General features: G+C 48.8%; 1 protein-coding gene across 1 annotated transcript in view; it reads right to left on the bottom strand.

Moving 5' to 3' along the window:
* Positions 1-27,275, bottom strand: part of PSD2 (pleckstrin and Sec7 domain containing 2) — a 38,558-nt gene that overhangs the window by 1,915 nt on the left and 9,368 nt on the right. The window contains exons 5-13 of the mRNA XM_052643296.1: positions 25,444-25,556; positions 23,129-23,187; positions 11,063-11,152; positions 9,914-9,957; positions 8,673-8,863; positions 8,429-8,499; positions 7,869-8,026; positions 5,112-5,256; positions 3,613-3,756 (exon numbers count right to left, since the gene is read on the bottom strand). Of these exons, the coding sequence (XP_052499256.1) occupies positions 3,613-3,756; positions 5,112-5,256; positions 7,869-8,026; positions 8,429-8,499; positions 8,673-8,863; positions 9,914-9,957; positions 11,063-11,152; positions 23,129-23,187; positions 25,444-25,556 (1,015 nt within the window). The remainder of the gene's footprint in view (positions 1-3,612; positions 3,757-5,111; positions 5,257-7,868; positions 8,027-8,428; positions 8,500-8,672; positions 8,864-9,913; positions 9,958-11,062; positions 11,153-23,128; positions 23,188-25,443; positions 25,557-27,275) is intronic.

The following is a 27,275-nucleotide window of genomic DNA, read 5'->3' as shown; positions in this document are numbered from 1 at the left end:
CCAACCAGTCCATCCTAAAGGAAATCAGTCCTGGGTGTTCACTGGAAGGACTGATGTTGAAGCTGAAACTCCAATATTCTGGCCACCTGATACGAAGAGCTGACTCATTTGAGAAGACCCTGATGTTGGGAAAGATTGAAGGCAGGAGGAGAAGGGGACGACAGAGGATGAGATGGTTAGATGGCATCACTGACTCAATAGACATGAGTTTGGGTAAACTCCAGGATTTGGTGATGGACAGGGAGGCCTGGCATGCTGTGATTCATGGGGTCGCAAAGAGTCAGACATGACTGAGCGACTGAACTGAACTGAACACAGTCTAAGGCTGTAGTATGGTCAATGAAGCAGAAGTAGATGTTTTTCTGGAACTCCCTTGCTTTCTCCATGATCCAGCAAATGTTGGCAATTTGATCTCTGGTTCCTCTGACTCTTCAAAACCCAGCTTGTATATCTGGAAATTCTCAGTTCACATACTGTTGAAGCCTAGCTTACAGGATTTTGAGCATAACCTTGATAGAATGTGAAATGAGTGCAACTGTATGGTAGTTTGAACGTTTTTTGGCATTACCCTTCTTTGGGACTGGAATGAAAAACGACATTTTCCAATCTTGTGGTTACTGCTGAGTTTTCCAAATTTGCTGACATACTGAGTGCAGCACCTTAACAACAGCATCTTTTAGGATTTGAAATAGCTCAGCTGGAATTTTGTCATCTCCACTAGCTTTTTTCATAGTAATGCTTCCTAAAGCACACTTGACTTCACACTCCAGGATGTCTGGCTCTAGTTAAGTGAGCGATCATACCACCATGGTTATCCAGCTCATTAAGACCTTTCTTGCATAGTTCTTCTGTGTATTCTTACCACCTCTTCTTAATCTCTTCTGCTTCTGTTAGGTCCTTACAATTTCTGTCCTTTATTGTGCCCATCTTTGCATGAAATGTCATGTCACAACATGCATGAAATGTTCCCTTGGTATCTCTAATTTTCTTGAAGAGATCTCTAGTCTTTCCCATTCTATTATTTTCCTCTATTTCTTTGCATTGTTCATTTAAGAGGGCCTTCTTATCTCTCCTTGCTACTCTCTGGAACTCTGCATTCAGTTGGGTGTATCTTTCCTTTTCTCCCTTGCCTTTCACTTATCTTTCCTCAGCTTTTTGTAAGGCCTCCTCAGACAATCACTTTGCCTTCTCACATTTCTTTTTTGGGGGGATGGCTTTGGTCACCACCTCCTGTACAGTGTTACGAACCTCTGTCCATAGTTCTTCAAGCACTCTGTGTACCAGATCTTATCCCTTGAGTCTATTTGTCACCTCCACTGTATAATCATAAGGGATTTGATTTAGATCATACCTGAATGTCCTGGTAGTTTTTCCTACTTTCTTCAATTTAAACCTGAACTTTGCAATAAGGAGCTCATGATCTGAGCCTCAGTCAGCACCAGGTTTTGTTCTTGCTGACTACATAGAGCTTCTCCATCAATATCATTACCCATCAGGAAAATACAGATTGAAACCACAATGAAATTATCACCTCACATGCATTAAGATAACCACTATCCAAAAAAATAAATAAATAAAGTAACAAGCATATTGATAAAGATGTTGAAGAATTAGAATCCAAGTACACTATTGGTAGGAATGTAAATTGATACAACTACTATGGAAAACAGTGTGGTTATTCTTCAAAAAGTGAAAATAATATTACCATACAGTTCAGCAATTCCACTTCTGGACATAAAAGCAGGAGTGAAAGCAGGATCTCAAAGAAACATTTGCACACCCATGTTCATGGCAGCATTATTAACAGTAGCCAAAAGATCAAAGCAACCCAAATGTGCATCAGCCGATGAAAGGACAGACAAAATGTGGTGTCCAAATACAACAGAAGAGCAAAAGGAAAGAAATTCCGATACATGCTACAGTAGGGGTGAAGCTTGAAAACCTTATGTCATGTGACACAAGCCAGTCACGAAAATATAAATTCTGTGGTTCCACTTGTATGAAGCACTTAGAGTAGTCACATTCATAGAGACAGAAAGTAGGACTGTGGTAGTCAAGGACTAGGGCCAGGAGGAAGGTTCTGAGGAATATGTTGTTTAATAGCTATAGAGTTTCAGTTTGGAAGTTGAAAAAGTTCTGGAGATAAGTTGCCCAAGAATATGAAAAGATTTAACATTACTGAACTATCATACTTAAAATGGTTCCTTAACCATTGATTCCTTAACCTTAACCATGATCAATCTTACACTATGCTTTTTAAATCAAAATTGTTTTAAAAACTTTAAACCAAGTTAAAACATCAATAAGACACCACTTGCTAAACCTATCATATTAACGAAGACTATGTCCAGTGTTGCTGAGGGTATGGAGAGAAAGCTGTGTTCATGAGCTATTAAAGGGGCTATAAGTTGGTAAACAATTAGAAGGGAGGTTTGGCAGTGTCTGAGGTCTTGACTCAGAGCTTCAGGCCCTCACCACCATCGTGGGAGAGGCAGGGACTAAGGGTCTTAAGATTCTGTTCTCACCCAGCTCTGCCACAGAAACTGAAAAGCTCTTCGTTTTGGGCTCTACCCACCCCTACTGTCCATCTGCCCTGCCACTTCACCTGCCAGTTAAGCCAGGCTGAGGGTGAGAAAGACCAGGGCTTTGGAGGCACAATCAGTCACCTGGGTAGGATCCTGACTCCTTCACTTAACTGTGTCGCCTCAAGCACATGATCCAACCTTTCCAAGCCTCAATTTCCCCATCTGTAAAATGGGTATAACAAACCCACATCATACAGTTGATATGAGGATTAAATCAGTCAACATAAGGGAAGTGAAGAGAATCATGCCTGGCAATCAGCATGGTTATTTTTTACCTTGCAGAGAGTGGATCTGAGAAGGCTTCCGAAAGCTATAAAGCATCATGTTTTTCCAAAAGGCAGGATTTATCTTTCCTCTCTCCTCTATACCACAACAGAAAGTCAGTGTGGAAATCTAGAGACTGAGATGGGCGATTCCCTGCCCCTCCACTCCAGGGACTTCCTGGCTTGGTCTCAGCCTCTCTTATACCTGTCCACCCCCATGTGCAGGTCAGTCCAAAATGGACAAGTGGTTCCTGCCTTCCTCCCCTCAGTCTACCCTCATCCTTCATACAATGAAGGCAGAACACTGTAGGGCAGAAGCAGGGTAGGGGGCAGAGACAAAACAGAAGAAAGGGAGAGCTCAGAAGGAGAGGCCAAGGTGCTCTGCTTGATAAACCCACTGAGAGAGGCACCTGAGATGTGAAGGGGGGAAAGTCACATGGAGAGGGCTTGTGAGCTCTGTGGTTTGGTTGTAGAAGCTTCCCGAAAAGCTGGGCCTATGCAGAAATTGGAGGTGAAGCAGGGCCTTGAAGAAGGATGCAGAGGGCCAGGGAGGTCTCTGATAGATAGACAAGTGAGTTGTCTGTGCAGCTGGGCTGTGCAGAGACTGGCCCACAGGTGACTGCAGTTCATGACCTCAGGGGAGCCCCCAAAGTGGAGTGCTCCCAAAGCAGGAGTCCCTGGCTGTGGAAAGATGTGGAAGGAGAAGCTGGCCTCCTCCTCCTGCCCCAGCCCTGTCCTTCCAAATCCTCCTGTGATGGGCCCACCTCAAACGTGAGATAATGCTCCTTCAGCCGGTTCTCCTCAGCCTCCTTGGACTTGATGCCCCGCTCAACTGGGTGACACTTGTGCTCAGCCAGCTCTGCAGTCACCTGCCTCAGCTTATTCTCATGAGAGCGCAGCTGCTCCTCCTGCAAAGATCAGTCGTGGACGGTGAGGTCCCACCCTCAGGGGGTCATAGGGGTGGGCCTCATCCAAAGGAGAGCTGCTCCCCCAAGGGGAAACCGAGGACTTGTCAAGGCCATCCAACACGCAGGGGCAGAGCCAGGTCTGTGCCTGAAAGAGTGCAACTCCACCGCCTTCCTTCATCCCCTCCCACCATCGGCATCAGCTCCCCCCGGAGCCTCCCCAGCAGGCTCAGGAGATGCGAGGCCCTCACTCTCGTGTGTGCGCACTCCCTGACATAGACACACAATCACCGAGACTCAGCCCGGTGCCCCAGGCTTCATACGATGCACACAGCCTCTCATACCTCATGTCCAGACACATCTGAAGGCCACAGACCCAGGATCACACCCAAAGACAGAGACACTGTCACTACCAGACAGGTGAACTGTACACCCCACCCGCCACAGGACAGCCAGACCCTTTTGTGCCATATGGGCACTGGGCTGCGTATGTGTATGTGTATGTGTGTATACACACAAACATGCGTGTACTTGAATGGTAAGTGTGCCTGTGTGGGAGCACCAAGAGTGCTGGCACAGCTGTGGACACAAGCAGCAGCCCCAGGGGCTCCACAGACCAGACCCCAGACACTGGCCCATCAGGAAAGGGCCCTGACAGGATGGAAAGCATGGCTCTGACCCACTCTCCACTATGCAAGTAGTAGCCCAGCATTTATCCTCTCCTCTCAAAAAAATCCCTGAAAAATGGAGTATTGATGTGTGTGTGTGTGTGTGCACATGTGCACGTGTGCACTCAGTCGTGTCCAACTCTTTGTAACCCCATGGACTGTAGCCCACCAGGTTCCTCGCCCATGGGATTTTTCAGGCAAGACTACTGCAGTCGGTTGCCATTCCCTTCTCCAGGGGATCTTCCCAACCCAGGGATCAAAACCATGCCTCCTTTGGCTCCTGCACAGGCAGGCAGATTCTTTACCATTGAGCCACCTGGGAATCCCAGGAGATTTTTAAGGATTACAAAGAAACATGTAAGGGTAGATGAGGGAAGCAGCTGGATGAAGGGTTCTCCAAGTCTCGCCTGTCACTCGCTCCCCACGACACACACACTCACAACCATTCACAACCAGACACACAGGACACCCACAGACCACACATCCACTGGACACACCGCCATCGGCACACCCATGCCACCATGCAGGGTATGACCTCAGTCTCCCCGTGTGTAAGTCGGGGTGTGGGTGGGGGGATGGAGGAGAATGTCTGCTCTTTCGACTTGTCTCTCACCCCAGGACCAGGCACTGGGTAGACACTGCTGAATGAGGGGCCAGAGGAGGTGGTGTCGTGAGCTCAGGAGCTTGTACCTGGCAGAGGCGAGTAGCGCAGGAGGGCAACAGAGGCCGACAGAACTTCTTCATGGAGCTGACGGCAGCGGGGAAGGAGGGCGCTGAGAAGATGGCAGCCACCAGGTTGATCCTCAGGATCCAGGACAGCATTTCCTCTTTGCTCCTGGGGACGGGAAGGAAGGGGAGGGTGCACTGGCTTCTCACAATAGGACTCCCTATCCCCCACCCAGCACCCAGCACAGCCAGGTACAGAGAGGCCACAAAGACCTCCATGTAGGTGGGCAAAGGGGAGAGGGAGGGTGGCAGGATGGGAGCTGATGGGCCTGGTCATGTCTGTGTAGGGAGCTCCCTTCTGTCCCAGCTCCCAGACAAGACCTGGATTTCCGTGTGAAAATGAAGCTGCCCAGCCAGGTCCAGAGCTAGTGGCCTGAAGCTAGTGAATCTGAGACCAGCAGGGGAGGTCAGAGGCAGCTGGGCAACTGGTCACCCCGACTCTGCCCTCTCGGCCCTCCCCTACTGCCTGGTCCGGCATGTCCAAGTCCACTCCTATCCTCAGAGTTCACCTGCCAGTCTCCCCCCTTTTAAGTTCATCTGCACATGAAACCCGAATTTCAAGTCATAGAAGGATGAGGTGCAGCGGCGTAGAAAGAAGGCCTTATGGAGAAACCATAGGGTGAGTCTTCTGCGCCCATCACCCCAACTTTAAGTGGAGGATGATTTACAAAGAGTCCATCTGCCTTGTATTTAAAGACTTCAGTGCATATCAGAATCACCTTGAGGTCTTATTAAAACACAACTGCTGGCCCACCTCCAGTGTTTGAATCAGGAGGTCTAAAAGATCTTCACAACCCAGATAATCACCATGGTGTGATCACTCATCTAGAGCCAGACATCCTGGAATGTGAAGTCAAGTGGGCCTTAGAAAGCATCACTACGAACAAAGCTAGTGGAGGTGATGGAATTCCAGTTGAGCTATTTCAAATCCTGAAAGATGATGCTGTGAAAGTGCTGCACTCAATATGCCAACAAACTTGGAAAACTCAGCAGTGGGCACAGGACTGGAAAAGGTCAGTTTTCATTCCAATCCCAAAGAAAGGCAATGCCAAAGAATGCTCAAACTACCGCACAATTGCACTCATCTCACATGCTAGTAAAGTAATGCTCAAAATTCTCCAAGCCAGGCTTCAGCAATACGTGAACCGTGAACTTCCTGATGTTCAAGCTGGTTTTAGAAAAGGCAGAGGAACCAGAGATCAAATTGCCAACATCTGCTGAATCATGGAAAAAGCAAAAGAGTTCCAGAAAAACATCTATTTCTGCTTTATTGACTATGCCAAAGCCTTTGACTGTGTGGATCACAACAAACTGTGGAAAATTCTAAAAGAGATGGGAATACCAGACCACCTGACCTGCCTCTTGAGAAATCTGTATGCAGGTCAGGAAGCAACAGTTAGAACTGGACATGAAACAACAGACTGGTTTCGAATAGGAAAAGGAGTATGTCAAGGCTGTATATTGTCACCCTGCTTATTTAACTTATATGCAGAGTACATCATGAGAAATGCTGGACTGGAAGAAACACAAGCTGGAATCAAGATTGCCAGGAGAAATATCAATAACCTCAGATATGCAGATGACACCACCCTTACGGCAGAAAGTGAAGAGGAACTAAAAAGCCTCTTGATGAAAGTGAAAGTGAAGAGTGAAAAAGTTGGCTTAAAGCTCAACATTCAGAAAATGAAGATCATGGCATCCAGTCCCATCACTTCATGGGAAATAGATGGGGAAACAGTGGAAACAGTGTCAGACTTTATTTTTTGGGGCTCCAAAATCACTGCATATGGTGATTGCAGCCATGAAATTAGAAGACACTTACTCCTTGGAAGAAAAGTTATGACCAACCTAGACAGCATATTCAAAAGCAGAGACATTACTTTGCCAACTAAGGTCCGTCTAGTCAAGGCTATGGTTTTTCCAGTGGTCATGTATGGATGTGAGAGTTGGACTGTGAGGAAGGCTGAGCGCTGAAGAATTGATGCTTTTGAACTGTGGTGTTGGAGAAGACTCTTGAGAGTCCCTTGGACTGCAAGGAGATCCAACCAATCCATTCTGAAGGAGATAAGCCCTGGGATTTCTTTGGAAGGAATGATGCTAAAGCTGAAACTCCAGTACTTTGGCCACCTCATGCGAAGAGTTGACTCATTGGAAAAGACTCTGATGCTGGGAGGGATTGCGGACAGGAGGAGAAGGGGACGACCAAGGATGAGATGGCTGGATGGCATCACGGACTCGATGAACGTGAGTCTGAGTGAACTCCGGGAGTTGGTGATGGACAGGGAGGCCTGGCGTGCTGCGATTCATGGGGTCGCAAAGAGTTGGACAGCACTGAGCGAGTGAACTGAACTGAAGGTGGGACCACAGAAACTGTATTTCTAACAAGTCTGGTGGCTATTTTTTACCACACTGGGCAGCATGCAGGATCTTAGTTCCCCAACAAGGGATCAAACCTGTGCCCCCTGCATTGGGAGCATAGTCTTAACCACTTGACCACCAGGGAACTTCCTCTAACAAGTTTTCCAGGAGATGCTGAGGGATCACGCTTGAGAAACACTGCTGTCAGGAGGGACATGAGCTGTCTGTACCAAGCAATTACACTTGCTCTCGTGGCTGCTGTGCAGGGGAAGCTAAGGGCACCTCCCCTGAGGTAGATGAGGCAAGGGTGTGGGGCAGGTCCTGAGCCCAGGGTTTGAGCGAGGGGATGCCACTTCTACTTACGGTGCCTGGAAGAGGAACACCCTCCAGTCAGCTGTCTTCAGCTTGAGCACGTTGGACTTCTTGCTGTAGTCAGAGGCCCTGGTGGCCAGAGCGTGGTGCACACGGATGGCATTCTTCAAGTCACCCTCGGACAGGGTTTTGTCCGGCCTGTACTCATCCTGGACAGGCCAGGTCAGGGGTGGGCAAGTCTCTGTCATCACCAGGCTCTGGTTTGCTGACCCGTACCTCCACCCTCACTGTCCCTCCCTGTCATTCTCCTTCTCTCTGTCCCTACACATCCCACTGTCTTTCAGCTGCTGCCACCATACCCACCTCAACAAGAATCATCACACACTCCTCCCAGCACCCAGTTGGCCCTAGAAGCTAGAACAGGCCTTACTCCTTTGAAACCCCCTTTAAAAGGCCCTTCTCTGAAACCACCAAAGCCCTCGGTGAGCCAAAGTCAGGTCCTTGATGTGGGAGGATCCAAGATCTGCCTAAGTGCTAGGCCTTTCCCAGGACCCTCTGGGCAGGGGCTGAGTTGGCCCTTCCTGAGTAAAGATTCTGGGGGAATCTCTCACCTTCTGCAGGTACAGAATGGTCCCTTTGAGCACCGCGTAGAATTTCTTCCAGCCACGCCTCCCACGGGGCGCTAGGGAGTGGGGAGCGTGGGTAGTGTGGCCATAACACCCATCCCAGTATCTCCTCCCCTGTGTTCCCCTACATGTCTGCTGGCATGTGCATTCCCAAAGGAGCACCCAAGGGGGTGCAGACCCTCTCTGGACTAGCATCCCTCCCCATGCCCCTTCCCCGCCTGACACCCACTCCTCTTGCCATCCATGTCGGCGTGAGTCTTCCGGGTCAGCACACCATGCTTGTAGGTGGTGGCGCTGAGAGCTTGAGGGACATCCAGGAAGGGGTTGCTACCATCCAGGATCCGTGTCACCTTCTTTGTGCCTGTCCCAAACTTGTCATCCACCAGCTCAGAGAGTGATTTCCTCAGCTCATCTTCATCACTAGGAAAGTACTAGGCTTCAGTACCACCTCCACAGAGGCCTCATCCCCATGCCAACATGCCCTCTCCCCACCAAACGCTCCTCTGGAAGCCAGTTAGAGGTGAGGAACAGAGATAAGGGGGTTTCAATTCCAACCATAGATCCAGACCTTTGACCTGAGTCTCCAATTCTGACCTTTGTCCTCTGAAATTTTTTTTTTTTTGGCCTCCAAGCTCCAATCTTCACCTTTGATCACAAAGTTGGAGACCTTACCACCTTCAGACTTATCCCCTGATCTTCCCTCACCTCTCTGAAAGCCAAGCCCGAGGGAGAAGTAACCCATGGGCAGACTGCCCAAGTCCCAGGGACAGAAGGTCAGTAGATTAGGCCCCTAAAGTCTAGGTTCCCCACTGGAGCCCTGGTAGAAAAATGCCAGCTCTCCCCAATTGGGTTGGGTTTCCTAACGATCCCTCCCTGGGATCTTCACATGGACCCCAAGACCCAGGCTGCCCTGGGGAGTACAGCAGAGCAGGGTGGCAACTTTACCCAGAAGCCTCTTATAGTCTTCCCAATCATCAAGGTCACCACACCTCTTTCCAGATAGCTGGGTACCTCCAGGTCTCACTGCCCTCTCAGGGGAAGAAGTTAGGGGGCAGTCACATCTCCTCATTGCCAAGAGCAGTCACCACTTCAATATGGTCATATTACTAGAGTTGTGAAGGGACTCAGAGCTCATGCCTGTCTACCTCCCCAAGGGGAAAGAGATATCATCATTGAAAACAGTGGCAATATCCCCTGAACAGAAACCCTGTTGTGAACATCATGAAACTAAGTCAGATTAATCTATTCCATAGCTATAAAACTGCACACTGTTTATCAAGACAGGAAATGAATCCAAAGGGGAACTCAACAGCAGGAGCTGGCCAGCTGGTCAGGGGTCACCAGGGCCCTGGGTGAGAGAAATCAGCACCATGGAGAGTAACCAGCATGACTTCCCTGTACCATCAGCCACTCCCTCGCCCCACTCCCGGTAATTCTCTCCCCATATTTGTGCTCATGGGCACTACTCACATCGCCCATTCCAGTTTTTCATTCTTGATGGAGTTGTAAAGGGTCTAGGAGAGGGGGAAAGAGAGGAGTTCAAAGAAGAGTCAGAGTCCATCTACCTCTAGCGATGTGGATGCAGTGAGGGAGTACCTTTTCAGCCAGTGGGGCAAAGTAGGTGTTTGCTTCATACTTCTTTATTGGACAGGTGAATGAATGGGGTGGGTGAGTATTGTTTAGATGACTGGATAGACTGAGGATGAGTGGGTAGATGAGCTGGTAACTATGTCAATGGGCCGAGAAATAGGTGGGTGAGTGTGCATAGAGGGCTGTGTAGGAGAGTATGTGTGGGTGATGGATGAATGGGTAGGTGTAGGGACAGGTGAATGGTTGAGTTGCAGGGTGGGTATGTGGATGGAAGGATGGATATATGGGAGGATGGGTAGATGGGTGGATGAGTAGATGGAGAGTAGGTGGGTGAAGGGACTGGGATCATTTTATTTTACTTACAAATACACTTTTAACTAGTTCTTCCTGATAGTTAAGAACATAATTATGGTAAGAAGATTGATGAAGGCAATGTTCATTTTCTGACCTCCAGACTCACTATCCAATTGCCCACCTGATATCATCAATTCTCTCTAACTCATCCTCTATAACTGAACTCATCACCTATCCCCCAAAACATGCTCCTATTCCTCCAAAGTGGAGAGCTGACCAAACTTGAAAAGCCAGAGTTTTTTCAAAAGAAACTTTTCAAAAGCTTTCAAAAGAAAACTAGATTCCTTGTGATGTTTAAGGAATGAGTGGGCTTTTCCCTGTGGTGATGATACTGATGATTGTGGTGAAGGTGGTGGTGGTGATAAGGGTGATAAGGTGGAGGTGATGGCGGTGGCAGCTGTGACAATGGGTGGCAGTGTTGAGCACTATCTTGACAGAAATAATGATAGTGGAGCACTAAAAACAAATCTCACGAAGCCTACCCTCTGCCTAGCTCAGGGCACACATACTAGTCATGTGTTGAGCTGGATGGTCTCTCCTCTGTCCCAAAGCCATCATTACCCTGACCCCAGAATGAAGAACTTGGACCATCAGGATTTAGTGGAGCAGAAACCTCTCTCCTCCCCACCCATCCAGAACACAGCTGGGAGCATGGGGACCCTTGGCAAGTTATACCTTCAGCAGGTCTTTGGCGAAGTCTTGGCCATCATTCAGCTGGTCCAAGTTGGCAATGAATTGTTGGCAGGACATCTTCTTGCCAATGTTCTGTAATGGAGGAATGGTTCTGCCTGAGAGTAGGGATGGAGCCTGGTATGGTCTCCACACCCTGCCCTGCCCGGCCAGAGGGGGATGAGGCAGCATCAAGGGCAGTAATGAAAAGACTGCCTGAATTTCCCTTTGTCACTCCAAGGGTTTACAAAACTCTTTCACATTCAAGATTCTATTTGATCCTCAAGCATCATGAGTGGTTGGGGTTCTCCTCAAACCCAGATGAAGGAGTCAGGTTAGATGAAATAACAGCTGACATTTGCCAGGTGCCTAGCACACTCCAGGTATTGTACTTAACATGCATTATCTTATTTCCTTCTCACTACAAAGAGAAGGTTAGGTGGGTGTTATTATTATCCCCACTTGAAGGTAAGGAAATTGAGGTGCAGGAAGGTGAAGTGATGTACCCATGATCACACAGCAAGGAAGTAGAAGGGCTGAGTGTGTCTGACACCAAAGCCCGTGCTCTCACCCGCTACTCCATGGTTAACTCTCCCAAGGTCACAGCACCAGGACTTGAACCCAGGCCTCTTGACTCCTGAGCAGAAGCTCTGTGTATTCCGTCACAACTGTCTCACCCTCTCACCTGTACAGAGGGGCGGCAAGACCTCCAAGAGGTAGGTGAAGTGAGGGAGAGTTTGGTCTTAAGAGAATCAAAAATCAATTTCCACCAACACACATGGGTACCCCATGCTGCGCTGCGCTGGGACCAAGGGAACCTGAGCAGATGGTTTCACTCCAGGAAGCACAACAGACAAAGGGCTAGAATGACTGTACCCCAAATTTCTGCCTTTTTTACCAATGATTAGAAGAGGGGCTCCAGCCCCCCAAACCCAACATCTGATGTGCATACTTTCAGACTCTCCTTGCAGTGTCCATGCTTGAGGAAACACTGATGGCACTTCACCATCGAGAAGACAAAGTCCCTTGAACACTAGATATTTATTGGTGTAGGATTTGGTGGATTTAGATTTGCTATAAGGCAGTTTTTCCCAAGATTCACCTACAGATGAGAATAGGAATTCCCCCTGAAGGATTTAATAATCAAACAAGTTTATATGTTTCAGAGCTTTCGGTGTGCTTATGTGTTATTGAGAGTCTCCAAGGAAAGGATTCGATGTAGTTTCTCAATTGTTCCATTTTAGCAATGATTCTATTAACACCATGTGGGCCATTCACACACCACAGGAAATAATTCAGAAAACAATGATAGAAAGTTTTATAAGTAGCTGATGAACAAGAATTTTCTACACCTTTTCCAAAGGACTAAGGAGAAATGATCCTACAAATGCCTTAATATGTGTTTCATATGTCTATGTATTTATTTTACATGTACATCCATGTATGTATGTATATATGAATATAGTCATTTATGTGTACAGTCATAATTGAGGAACATGAGGGCAATGTTGATCATATTGTCTGAGTTCCACACACACACACTGAACATTCCCAAGCCATCAGTAAGGGGTGGGTGCAAAATCAAACAATTACCAGGCAAGAGTTATAATCCTAGTAATGACAGACTCTCTTGTTGCAAATGAACCTTCCCATCAGAAACAACTGCTGGTCAAAATGTTAATAAAACATCTGTGTGAAGACATTGGAGAAATATAAGAGCAATGAGGACTTCAAGGGCAAAGGTCCTACAAAGAAGAGAAACGTGGAGAGGGGAGGCCAACAAGGAGCAGCTTTCCTCCTCAAAGCATCTGTCAGTTCTCAAGCAGTGGACAAAAGACTGAGCAACTGAGTGGTCAAAAGGACTAGAAAACGAACACTGGAACTCAGGGCCCACCGAGGACAAGGGACCCTGGGAAGCACGCCAGTCATACTTCAAAACTTGAAGAAAGGAAAGAAATTCTTCAGACACAAGGAACGTTATCTCAGGTGGAAGCCTGGCGAAGCAGAAAGGAATGAAGAGCAACAAAAAGGGTAGCTAAATCTTAACGAATACTGACTGTGAAAAATAAAAATAATACAGTTTTCTGGGGAATAAAATATAGAAAGAAATACAAACAGTTAAAAGGATGATAACAGTAGTATGCAAGCTGAGAAGACAAATAAATTAAGGCATTTTAAGGTTATTTCATTTCCTAGGACATGGTTAAAGTACTTTAATAAGTGAGAGATATATATTGCAAACCACAAAAAAAATTCTAAAAGAATTCACAACTAACCTGCTAACAGGGGAAAATGATATTCTTAAAAAATACTTAAATAATCCAAAAGCAGGCAAGAAAGGAGAAAAAAAATAAGCAATATAGACCAGATGAGTTAAAGAGAAAATGAAGAGTAACCTGATATGTTTGAATTCAAATATATTAGCAATTTATTAAATGGTCAAATTAAAAAGGCAACGATTAATAGACATCTCTTAAATATAAGGAGACAGAAGTCTTGGGGAAAGGATAGAAAAGATGCATGCAAATACTAGCAAAAGAACTCCAGTAAGACTACACTAAAACCGACAAATAGACTTGAAGGCAAGGAGCATTACTACAGAGATATTTCATAATAATAAAAGGGTCAATCTACCAGAAGATATAAACATTCTAAATTTGTATGTACCTAATAACATAGTTTCAAAAAGTAAAAGACATAAATTGAACTAAAAAGAGAAAGACACTTACAGTCTTGGTTAGAGATTTTAACACTGCTTTCTTGGTAACAAGAAGAACAAGAATCCTAAGCAATTAATTTGTTAATATCAGTCAATTAATGCTAACCAATTATATAACCTAGATAAAATAAGCAAATTCCTAGAAACATACAAATACTAAAACTGGCTCAAGTATAAACAGGAAACCTAAATAAACCTAAAAAAAAGTAGACATTCACTCAGCAATCAAAAACCTCACAAAAGAAAAGCCCGAGGCCAGATGGCTTCACTAGCAAAGCTTACCAAACATTGAAGAGAAATTAATACTGATACTTGGGGCTTCCCTGGGGCTCAGATGGTAAAGAGTCTGTCTGCAATGCAGGAGACTCAGCTTTGATCCCTGGGTTGGGAAGATCCCCTAGAAAAGGGAATGGCAACTCACTGCAGTACTCTTGCCTGGAGAACTCCATGAACATAGGAGCCTGGCGGGTTACAGTTCATGGGGTCATAGAGTCAGACATGACTGAGCAATTTACATTTAACATTAATACTTCTTGGGGCTTCCCAGGTGGTGCAGTGGTAAAGATTCCGCCTGCCAATGCAGGAGACACAAGAGATGCAAGTTCAGTGCCTGAGTCAGGAAGATTCCCTGGAGGAAGAAATGGCGACCTACTCCAGTATTCTTGACTGAAGGACTCCATGAACAGAGGAGCCTGGCAGGCTACAGTCCATGGGATTGCAAAGAGTCAGACACGACTGAGCAACTGAGCACACAATGCTTCCTAAGCTTTATCCAAAAACTGAAAAAGAGAGAATACTTCCTCACTCATGCTATAAAGCCAGCATTACTCTGATACAAAAACCAGACAAAGAATTCACAAGAAAATAAAACTATAGAACAGTATCCCCTATAAATATAAATGTAAAAACTCTCAATGAAATACTAGCAAAATAGCAGCATAGTAAAAGGATTATATACCATGATCAAGTGGAATGTATCCCAGGAGTACAAGAGTAGTTCAACATATAAAAATCTATTAACATAATATACCACATTAATAGAATGAAGACAGGGAGAAAACACATGATCCCTGGAAAAAGGGAAAACTTTTTCTAACCATATATCTGATAAGAGTATAGTATCTAGACTAGAGAACCTTTACAACTCAACAACAAAAACACAAACAGACCAATTAAAGAAAAGCAAAAGACACTGGTCAGAATGGCCATCATCAAAAAGTCTATAAACAATAAATGCTGGAGAGGGTGTGGAGAAAAGTGGATGCTCTTGCACTGTTGGTAGGAATGTAAATTGACACAGCCACTATAGAAGACAGTTTGGAGATTCCTTAAAAAAAAAACTAGGAATAAAACCACCATGTGACCCAGAAATCCCACTGCTAGGCATATACCCTGAGGAAACCAAAATTGAAAAAGACACATGTATCCCATTGTTCATTGCAGCACTATTTACAACAGCTAGAACATGGAAGCAACCTAGATGTCCATTGACAGATGAAAGGATGAAGAAGTTGTGGTACATATACACAATGGGAGATTACTCAGCCGTAAGAAGGAACATATTTGAGTCAGTTCTGATGAGGTGGATGAACCTAGAATCTATTATACAGAGTGAAGTGAGTCAGAAAGAGAAAGATAAATATTGTATTTATATATAGAATCTAGAAGAATGGTACTGAAGAACTTATTTACAGGGCAGCAGTGGAGAAAAAGACATAGAGAATAGACCTATGGACACGGGGAGAGGGGAGGAGAGGGTGAGACGTATTTTGAGAATAACATGGAAACTCACATTACCATATGTAAAATAGATAGCCAACGGGAATTTGCTGTATAGCTCAGGAAACTCAAACAGGGGCTCTGTATCAACCTAGAGGGGTGAGATGGGGAGGGAGATGGGAGGGAGGTTCAGAAGGGAGGGGATATATGTATACCTATGGCTGATTCATGTTGAGGTTTGACAGAAAACAACAAAATTCTGTAAAGCAATTATCCTTCAATAAAAAAATGAATTAAAAAGAAAAGAGTTAAAAAAAAAAAAGAAAGAAAAGAAAGAGTTAAATCTTTTTAAGAAGATGAAAAAGTTCTGGAGATTCATTGCACAACAATGTAAATAGATTTAATACTAGTAAACTACATGTAAAAATGGCAGTGATGGTAAATTCCATATTATGCATATTTTACCATGATTTTTAATATTTTTACCACAATTTTAAATAATAATTATATATCCCTCCTCAAAGTGGGCAAAGTACTTGCATAGACATTTCACCAGAGAAGATATACAAATGGCCACAAACACATGAAAATATGCTCAATATCATTAGTTATTAGGGAGATGCAGATTAAAACCAAAATGAGTTACCACTTCATACTGACTAGAACAGCTATCACTAAAAATGAAAAGAAGTGTTGGCAAGGAGGTGAAGAAACTGAAACCCTTATACATTACTAGCAGGATTTCTAAATGGTTCGGCCACTAAGGAAGTTTCACAGTTCATCAAAAAGTTAAACATAGAATTACCATATGATGCAGCTGGTCTTCTCCGAGGAACTGAAAACAGGTGCTCAAACAAAAACTTGTACACAAATGTTCAGAGTAACACTATTCACAATATCCAAGAGGTGGAAATAATCCAAATGTTCGTTAAAGGACAAAGGGATACATGAAATGTGGCATATCCATTCAATGGAATATTATTTGGCCATAAAAACAAATGAAATTATGACACATGCTATAATATGGATGAGCCTTGTAAACATTACACTAAGTGAAAGAAGCCAGATATGAAAGGCTATGTACTGTATGATTCCACTCACATTAAATATCCAGAAGAGGCAGGGGCTGGAAGAAGCAGAGAATGGGAAGTGACTGCTAATGGGTACAAGGCCTCCTTTTGGGGTGATGAAAAGTTCTGAAACCAGAGAACGGTGATGGTTGCACACTGTGTGAATGTACTTAACTCCACTGAATTGCTCAACTTAAACTGGTTAAAACGGTAAATTTATGCCTTCTACATTTTAACACAATAAAAAATCATTAAGGATATAAAAGATGTTTACAACATAGTTAAAAAGCTTGACCTTATCAACACATATAGAACATTAGAATAAACAACTGCAGAATACACTTTCAAGTCCATGGGAAACAGCTACTAAGATCAGTCTCTTTCTGGATGAGAAAGTAAGACAGTCAGTTGCAAAGAAGTAAAATCATACTGGGTAAATGAACAACAGCCACCAGGCCAAAAGATATATACCAGAAAGGGAAAAGAGAGACGAAAGAGAAGGGAAGGGAATGGGAGGGGAGAGGGAAAGAAAAGGAGGAAGGGAGGGAAGGAGGGAGAACAGGAAGAAAGATGGAGAGAAAGAGAGACACGCCCAAAACACTCCAAAGCCAAACTGATGTGGATGATTTGGGACCTCCAAGTTCTCAGTTCCTCCCTTCCTTCCACCAACATTTGGATCAAAAGGGCCTCCAAGCCTGCCCTTGACCCGAAAATCTGTTCCCACAGCCTCTGTCTCCAATCAGAAAAGAATTATGATTGGACAGGCCACAGCCCCATTCCAAGGCCTTCTCTGCAGGTCTAGTGTGACCTACCTGAGGTCAGAACAATCCAAGCCTGTCTTTAAGTCTTCCCCCTTCTCAAAGCAGAATGAAACAGGCCAAGCAGAAAGAAAGTAGATGTCATCCTTCAGACCAAGGGAAGGGACCAGTCAAAAGTCTCGTGGACAGGAAAACCTTCATCACTATTTGCAAATCTAGACTAAACCTGAGTTGCACTCGGTGCTCCTTCCAAGTTCTAATATATGAGGCTTGTTCACCATCTGAGAATGGGCAGGGCCTCCCTGCCGCTGCCAGTCTTCAGAATAGTATGCTGACCCGTGCATTTGTCCCTCAAGTCTTCCACCATCCGGCCCCAACCCACCTCCCCAGTACTCCCACTGCTAAACCTCAAGCAGCCTGAGTGTGAGAGAAATTAAGCTTTTCTTGCAAAACAACTTATCTTTGTTTCAGCTTGGAGGTTCATAGCGCAGCTTCTCCCACCATCTCCTCCTGCTTCTCCTGGCCTCACCCTAGAGACTTCTGCTCTCACCTCGACACTGACTCCATCAACCAGTGCTAGTGATTGCACATCCACAGTACATTTATAATATCTCTTCTTGTCTCCATCTCCACGTCTAACCCAAGCCCCCATCCTCTCTTGTCTGGGGAGGCTAAGCTCACCCTCCTCTGACATCCTTCCCTTCCAATTCACCCTGTCATGAAGAATGAGCTTTCCCTATTCCCAGCTAAGGCCATTTTCCATCTATGCCCTGCTGTTCATCTCAAGGAAAGCTTTGATTTTCCCTTCTCTCTCCTGCATCATCAGTTTCTCCTTGCCTACCTAGTAGATCCTAGTGGCATATACACAACACCCTAGTCAGATTTAAAACAGTCCCTCCTAAAAACAAATATTGTATTTTAATGCATATTATGTGGAATCTAAAAAAAATGGTACAGATGAACCTGTTTGCAGGGCAGGAACAGAGACACAGAGAACGGACATGTGTACACAGAGGGGGAAGGAAAGGGCAGGATGAGTTGGGAGATTAGGATTGACATATTGTGACCAACCTAGATAGCATACTGAAAAGCAGAGATATTACTTTGCCAACAAAGGTCCACCTAGTCAAGGCTATGGTTTTTCCAGTGGTCGTGTATGGATGTAAGAGTTGGACTGTGAAGAAAGCTGAGCACCGAAGAATTGATGCTTTTGAACTGTGGTGTTGGAGAAGACTCTTGAGAGTCCCTTGGACTGCAAGGAGATCCAACCAGTCCATTCTAAAGGAGATCAGTCCTGGGTGTTCATTGGAAGGACTGATGCTGAAGCTGAAACTCCAATACTTTGGCCACCTCATGTGAAGAGTTGACTCACTGGAAAAGACTCTGATGCTGGGAGGGATTAGGGGCAGGAGAAGAAGGGGATGACAGAGGATGAGATGGCTGGATGGCATCACCGACTTGATGGACATGAGTTTGAGTGAACTCCAGGAGTTGGTGATGGACAGGGAGGCCTGGTGTGCTGCGATTCATGGGGTCACAAAGAGTCGGACACGACTGAGCAACTGAACTGAACAGAACTAGTGTGTTAACATACACTACTGTGTGTAAAACAGATAGCTGCTGGGAATCTGCTGTATAACACAGGGAGCTCAGCTCAGTATTCTGCAATGACCTTGATGGGTAGGATGGCAATGGCAGGTTGGAGGGAGGACCAAGAGGGAAAGGATATATATATACATATGGCTGATTCACTTCATTATACAGCAGAAACTAACACAACATTGTAAAGAAATTATACTCCAACTTAAAAAAAAAGCCCCTGCTAGACCCCTCCAGCCAGTAGCTCACTTCAGGATCCCACTCAAAGCCAAATATTGCAAAAGAATTCTCCACAGCCTCTACTTCCTCACCTCCTATCCTCACCTCCACCCACTCCATCCTGGCATTTGGCCTCCCTACTCCACCTAAAGTACTTTTATAAAGGGCTCCAATGACCTTGACCATCCAATGACAATGACCCACCAGTGGCCATTCCAATCCCAAAGGCTGTTTTTCTGTTATTGTCTTTCTTGACTTCATGACACCCTTTTATATGGTTGGCTACTTCTCTCTCCTTGAAACACTTTCTTCTCTTGGCTTCTGAGATACCACACACTCCTGGTTTTCCTCCCATCTCCATGGCTGCTTCAGAGTGTCTCCTTATGCTCTGCTTGTTGCTGCTACTACTGCTAAGTCGCTTCAGTCGTGTCTGACTCTGTGTGACCCCCATAGACGGCAAGGCACAAGGCTCCGCCATCCCTGGGATTCTCCAGGCAAGAACACTGGAGTGGGTTGCCATTCCCTTCTTCAATGCATGAAAGTGAAAAGTGCTTGACCTCTAAATGATGCCATGACCCACAACAAGGTCACCAACCTGCCCCTCTCCCGAGGCATTCAGCCAGTCCCGTGGCTTTCATTCCATCAGGATGACAGCGATCTCGTCACCCCATTACTCTCTGGCATCCCAGATTCATTTATCCCACCACCTCCTTGGCAACACCCATGTTCATGTCCAATAGGCATCTCAAACACAATATGTCAAAAATGGGACTGGAGCCCCAGCTCTCCCACTCGCCACACCTTCCACCCACCCACAGAATTTCCCTTCTCATCTCAGGAAATAGCACCCCCATCAAGCCAGATGTTGAAGCCATCCTTCCTCCTCTCCCTGATCAGCCCATCAGCAAGTCCCATCAGGCTCATCCTCTATTGATCTCTCTCATCTGTCCCTTCTACCCTTGTTCACTGCCCTGTCAGCACAAGCCATCATCACCTCCTTCCTGGACTCAACAGCCACTATGAAACAGTTTTCCTGTCCTCCAAAAGTTAAATGCAAAAATACCATTGGACCCAGCAATCCATTCCTAAGTATATACTGAAAAGAATTGAGAGCAGCTTCTCAAACAAAGACTTATGCTAAGTAAAACAAGTCAGAAAAAGAAAAGACAAATGCTATATAATTTCACTTGGATGTGGAACCTAAAAAATATAACAAGCCAGTTAATAAAACAAAAGAAGAAGCAGACTCACAGAACAAACTAGTGGTTACCAAGAAGGGGGAGGGCAATAGAGGGGTAGGAAGATAAAAGGGTTATTATGGGATTACATGAAGTCATGCACAGGAAACTTCTGAAAATTGTAAGCACTATAGAATTTAAACAATCTTTCATTCAGTTTAAAAATAATTTTTAAAAAATTAAAAACCTGTATACCAATGTTCATAGCACTGTTCATTCACAATAGCCAAAAGATGAAAACCAGTCCCACTGGTCCCTCTGCCTAGAAGACTTTGTCCCTGTTCTTTCCGTGACTGGCTCCTGTAGGTTTCTGCCCCAGTTGTGCCTCCTCTGAAAGGCATTCCCTGACCCCTAGTCCAGCCACCATCATACCCGCCTGTTGATTCCCTTCACAGACCTATCACTATTTGCAATCACTTGTTGACTTATTTATTTTCATCTCCTTTAACTAGAAGGTGGGCACCCTGAGGCAGGGGTTCTCTTTCCTTCTCATTTATAGAACGCAGAAGGTATCAGCCCCTACAGTCCAAATACCCCTCCTACAGGAAGCCTTCTCAATTCCTCCACTAGGCTGTGCCCATCTAGGAGTGTGTGCCAACTCTCTCTGCCAGTCCCCATACTGGCTCCCGCTCTGACCAGAGCCACTTCTGGGGGCCCTAGTAGGCCCCACATTCCTGAGATCCCCATCTTCCACCAGGCACTGAGTCTCTGTGAAACAACGGCAGCATGAGAAGAGGGAGGGATGGGGTGAGCACAAAGTAGGCATTGCCACTTCCAGGAAAGCTCCCAGTGACAGCAATGGCCCAGTTCTGGGCTAAATGCTCTACAATTGCTGTCTCCTTAAATCTCACCGGGACTTTCTGATGGGGAAACTGAGGTTCAGGGAAGTCAGTAACTCACCTCAGGTCACACACTATCATGTGAAAAATAAAGAGGATTACAACTCAGACCTCTTGCTTTTGGTGTTTTGCAATACTGCCTTTAGAAGGAAATGGATCTTCAATGTCTGTTGGCTGTGAGTATAAACAATCCTATTGCACCCATGTCTAACATATGAAGGTAGTAATGTTTCTCTTCAACTTCAGGCAGAAGGTGGTGCCACGGGCAGCTAAGGCCCACCAAGCTCAAGAATATTCTCGACCTGGGGTTTACTGACTGCTGCCCTTGTCAGCAGCTCTCAACCAGGGGAAGAGGCACCCAGGGCTTAACACAGCAGTGACTGGGTCCTGAGATGGCCCTCGGCCCTGCTGAGCGTAGGGATGGGAAGAGGAATGTGTGCTTAAAGCCCCTTTTAGGGTGCGCCAGCAACACCTGCTCTCTGCAAACAGGAAGCAGTCTTGGGGGAGCATCAGCCCATTAATGGGCATTAACTCTGGTGACATCCCCATGGAATCCACACGTCTTCTCTCCCGTTCCACTCTCAGGCTGACAGCCCTGGCAGACAAAACTGAAGCTGTCACACAACTAATCTTCATGCCAAGGCCATCGAGGCTCTCGCTCTCCCCAGGCCAGGCGACTAGTGTGCCCACGCCTGCTCAGGCTGCCATCAGGGCAGGTCCTTCATATTCTTGATCCTCCAGGGATCTGCAGGCTGGGCCGTCAGACTCTCCATCATTTAAATTTTAATATTAATGATGAATATGATGGTGAGGATTATGTAATAATATTATTCATAATCAATATCTTTACTAAGTGCCAGACCCTGACACTTGGTGGTACCTCTCCCAGGCCTCCCCAGGACACCATGGGGAAATCACCATTCACACCTCACAGGTGTAGAACCCGAGACTCAGAGTGCTGGAGTGTTGCCCTGGGTCACAGAGGTGCCACCTGGAAGCAAGAGTGGAATCCGAAGTTGGGTCTCTCCCAGCTCCTTCTTCCACCCTAAGTGTCCTAGACTTTCCTGGTTACCTCCCTCCAGAAGAGATGTAACCGGAACCTGGTTACCTCCGGAACCGTTCTCATGGGCCTATTATTCCCATGAGTCACTGAAATATCCCCAATCCAGCAGAGGTGCTCTGACCATCCCAGGGTGAGCAATGACGGGGTGGTGATCAGTGAGACCAGACGGGGTGATGGGGAACACAGAAGGGGAGGATGGAGATGGGGGGATCTAAGCTCACAGGACATGCAGACCACCAGCTACACTTACCACCTGAGGGAGGGCAAGAGAGCCCAGAGAGGGGGTCCCCGGAGCAGACAGAGGAAAGAAGAAGGAGTTATTGAGCCACAAGCAGCACTGAGATGCCCAGGGCCCAGAAGAGGCACAGGCTCACAGCCTAGGGTACCCCCCATCACTTCTGTTTGCCTAGTGAAGGGTGGAGATGACGAAAATGCCTCTTAATGGCAACCTACCATTTGAGGGGAAGGGGCTGCCTGGGGCATGGCCCTTCAGCAGGGCTGCAGTCAGGCTTACAGCATGAAGGGTAGGAAGAGCAGGTGACCTTTTAGCAACGTCTGGTGTGGACATGGCTAGGGGCACATATCTTATTTAGCACATCCTAAATTCCTGTACTTCAGTTGTTCTTATGGCCCTGCTTTGGGGTGAGGACCCAGGCAGGTCTCAAGTGGATAAAACTAGAGTAAGGCCAAGTCTAGAAGCCAAGTGGCCTGACTCCCAGGTCTGCTAAAGAAACGTGGGCCAGCAAGCGAGAGGTCTCAGGGAAGGAGGCTGGAGAAAGGGCTGGCCCTCGGACAACCTGGGATGAGTCAGTGAGAGAACATACCCCAGCTCAGCCTCCCCAACTCACATGTCCGTGCAGGTCCGTGTTGAGCAGCATCAGGGCACAGGTAAGCGTGTGGATCCCATCTAAATCAGAGATAGAGGCACCCTCAGTGTGAGCAACCAGCTCTTTCTCAACCACAGCCACCCACTCATCTCCTGCCAGAGCCAGCCTTCAGGCCTTGGAAGGCCAGCCACCTGCCAACCGCATGTCAGGGCCCAGCGCCTTTGTGATACTCCATGCCCCACCCCTCTACAGCATCAGAGCCACTCCCCCGCCCCAGGTCAGGAAACACTCTTCCGTTAGTGGGGGACCTGACCACCCCGGGCCTGTTCTAGCCCAGATTCCTGCCTCCTATGGCCAAACTCACCTTGAATCTCATGCCCAGGAAAGGCTCTGGGTCCTAGGCTATACCCCTTCCAAGGCCTATGTCTCCTCTAATAACCAGCCCAGCCCCCCAGTTCCTGGGACGCAAGTCCACCCATGGGACAAGAGAGTGCCAGACCCAGGACTCCCACCACACCAGCGATCAGCACTGTGACAGGGAACCACAGAGGAGGAGGGCACAGAGGCCTGAGTCCAGGGCACAGAGGACCTAGAGGACCTTCAGGCACAGGGAGCGCAACAGGCCCGACAGTCGGGAGGTGCCTCTTCCAGCAGACAGGCCCCCTGCCACACGCCATCATGCTTCACTGTTGTTTCTCGAGCAGGACAGAAGTGGCAGGTGGATCAAGGGTAGGAGGAAGCCAGGGCCCAACTGGGGGGCAAGGGCATGGGGTGAGGCGTCAGGGGCACAGAGTGAAGCGTCAGGAGCGTGGGGTGAGGCGTCAGGGGCACGGGATCAGGTGTCAGGGGCGCGGGGTGAGGCGTCAGGGGCACGGGGTGAGGAGTCAGGGGCGCTGGGTGAGGCGTCAGGGGCGCGGGGTGAGGCGTCAGGGGCACAGAGTGAAGCGTCAGGAGCGTGGGGTGAGGCATCAGGGGCGCGGGGTGAGGCGTCAGGGGCACGGGATCAGGCGTCAGGGGCACGGGATCAGGCGTCAGGGGCACGGGGTGAGGCGTCAGGGGCGCGGGGTGAGGCATCAGGGGCACGGGGTGAGGAGTAAGGGGCGCTGGGTGAGGCGTCAGGGGCGCGGGGTGAGGAGTCAGGGGCGCTGGGTGAGGCGTCAGGGGCACGGGGTGAGGAGTAAGGGGCGCTGGGTGAGGCGTCAGGGGCACGGGGTGAGGCGTCAGGGGCGCGGGGTGAGGCATCAGGGGCACGGGGTGAGGAGTAAGGGGGGCGGGGTGAGGCGTCAGGGGCGCGGGGTGAGGCGTCAGGGGCGCGGGGTGAGGCGTCAGGGGCGCGGGGTGAGGCGTCAGGGGCGCGGGGTGAGGAGTAAGGGGCGCTGGGTGAGGCGTCAGGGGCACGGGATCAGGCGTCAGCGGCGCGGGGTGAGGCGTCAGGGGCGCGGGGTGAGGCGTCAGGAGCGTGGGGTGAGGCGTCAGGGGCGCGGGGTGAGGCGTCAGGGGCGCGGGGTGAGGAGTAAGGGGCGCTGGGTGAGGCGTCAGGGGCACGGGATCAGGCGTCAGCGGCGCGGGGTGAGGCGTCAGGGGCGCGGGGTGAGGCGTCAGGAGCGTGGGGTGAGGCATCAGGGGCGCGGGGTGAGGCATCAGGAGCGTGGGGTGAGGCATCAGGGGCGCGGGGTGAGGCGTCAGGGGCACGGGATCAGGCGTCAGGGGCGCGGGGTGAGGCGTCAGGGGCGCGGGGTGAGGAGTAAGGGGCGCTGGGTGAGGCGTCAGGGGCACGGGGTGAGGCGTCAGGGGCGCGGGGTGAGGCGTCAGGGGCACGGGGTGAGGCGTCAGGGGCGCGGGGTGAGGCGTCAGGGGTGCGGGGTGAGGCGTCAGGGGCACGGGGTGAGGAGTAAGGGGCGCGGGGTGAGGCGTCAGGGGCGCGGGGTCAGGCGTCAGGGGCACGGGGTGAGGAGTAAGGGGCGCGGGGTGAGGCGTCAGGGGCGCGGGGTGAGGCGTCAGGGGGGCAGGGTGAGGAGTAAGGGGCGCTGGGTGAGGCGTCAGGGGCACGGGGTGAGGCGTCAGGGGCACGGGGTGAGGAGTAAGGGGCGCGGGGTGAGGCGTCAGGGGCACGGGGTGAGGAGTAAGGGGCGCTGGGTGAGGCGTCAGGGGCGCGGGGTGAGGCGTCAGGGGCGCGGGGTGAGGCGTCAGGGGCGCGGGGTGAGGCGTCAGGGGCGCGGGGTGAGGCGTCAGGGGCGCGGGGTGAGGCATCAGGGGCGCAGGGTAAGGCATCAGGGGTGCGGGGTGAGGCATCAGGGGTGCGGGGTGAGGTGTCAGGGGTGCCAGGTGAGGCGTACCTTCCGAAGTACTGTCATCAGGGTTACACTGGCAGTACCGGCGGGAGAAGTGCGTCAGGACCCGCTCACGCTCCTGCGTCTCCCCCATCAGCGGGAAGGCCTTCAGGAAAGTTCTGGAGGGCGATGCAAGGGTGCTGAGGGCCTCCCAGACCCCTGAGTCGTCCAAATCCTCACTCCAGGTAGGAGCCCCCACCCCCAACACACACCACCCAAGCCTGCCTGAGGGGGCTGAGGCCCCAGAGCCCCAGCATCTGGGCCCAGGAGGAAACCCTGAGCCCCCTGACAGCCTCTGGAGTGTGGAGTCTCAACTCTCATCACCCTCCAGGGCCCTTTTGGAAGGAGACAGGGGGCAGATTGTGAAGAACAGAGGCTGACCAACACGCCAGTGCCAGCCTCCGCCCCACTCCTCACTCCCTCCTCCGCGGCTGGGCCCAGCCCGTCCACACTGCTCCCCTGGAGCGCTCTCCTTCAGCCCTTCCCACCCTTCCCAGATGCGCTACCCCTCACATGATGGCCCCAGGCCCAACCACCCTGGCCGCCTCTATTCTCCCACCCCAAGTCTGAGCGTCCTCTGCTGGACAGCTCTGAGTTCCCCTCAAGGCCAAACGTCAAAGGTCACCAGCACTCGTAAGGGTCCCTAGCTGAGAATACCAAAACCAGAGGGGCCGGGAGATGGGCCTGGGGTCCCTCACCTGGGGCCTAGGCACACCCCTCCTTGGGAGGGGAAACAGGAGGCTGAGACAGTTTGGGCCTCCGTCTGTCTTGGGTTCATGAGACTAGCTTGTTCCCAATTTTGCTACGGTTCCCTTGGCTTCTGTTACACCCACTTTGCTCTATCCTCTCTAAAACTACTTCTAAGGCACCCTGGGCCCCGTGAGCCCTATTTTGGCCAGTCTTTACCTTTGGAGGTTTCCCAAAGCATGGAAAACTGCAGACCACTCTCTGATTCAATCCCAGTCAGTCAACAGCTATATAAAAACACTCCATCCTCCTGGTCCTCCTCTCTCTGTCTCTCCTGTTCCCTGTTCTCTTCCTTGCATCCAGCCCCTCCCTCTTCTCCTCACACTCCACTAATACCACCCCCCATCCCAACCATAGCCTGTCCTACCTATGAGCCATGCATCCCAGCTGGGGCTCCCCAGCCCAAACACCCCTTCCTTGGGGGTCTTCACCAAGCTCCAACCAAACTCTCAGGCTGTCCCCAGGATCAGCCTCACTGCTGGCCACCCCCTTCTCTCTCTGCATCTTGGCATCACCAGCCCTTCTGCTCTATCCTCTGTGCTTCTCACACCAATCATTCCTCGAGCCCTGTGGCCCAACTTCAGGCCTCATCCTCGCCCACCTGATCCTCCTCAGGAGCCTCTGGATCAAAGGCCACCAACACAGTGTTACCACCACTGCCTCCCAAAACCCTGCTTTACAGCCAGCACCTGTTGTGGCTCCCCAGGGCCTGTGCAGTCGAGTCTCAATCTATTGGGCTATATATTCAAGGTCCTCCAGCCCAGCACCCAGGCCTCTGATCGCAAGCCGACCCACCAAACACCTTCCCCACCAGATCATCCAGTGTGAACCTGACTCAGCTCAGGATAGAGCAGCTTGCTAGCCGACAAACACTTCCACTGAGAACAGTGAAAAATGCCAGACAGAATACATCTCTCTTAAGCTATCAGAAAATTGCTGATGCAACAGACACCAATGGGATCAAGATCCCAGAGGGTAGAGAACTCAGGGAGGTGGGCCGATCTGCAGTTCTCCCCGGGGACACTGCTGATTACAGACACAGGGGTGAGGCAGAACAGTCAGTGGCTTCACGGAGCTGGAGAGACTTCAGG

The sequence above is a fragment of the Budorcas taxicolor genome, chromosome 7, assembly GCF_023091745.1.
Source record: "Budorcas taxicolor isolate Tak-1 chromosome 7, Takin1.1, whole genome shotgun sequence".
Lineage (NCBI taxonomy): Eukaryota > Metazoa > Chordata > Mammalia > Artiodactyla > Bovidae > Budorcas > Budorcas taxicolor.
This window is presented reverse-complemented; position numbering and strand designations above follow the sequence as displayed.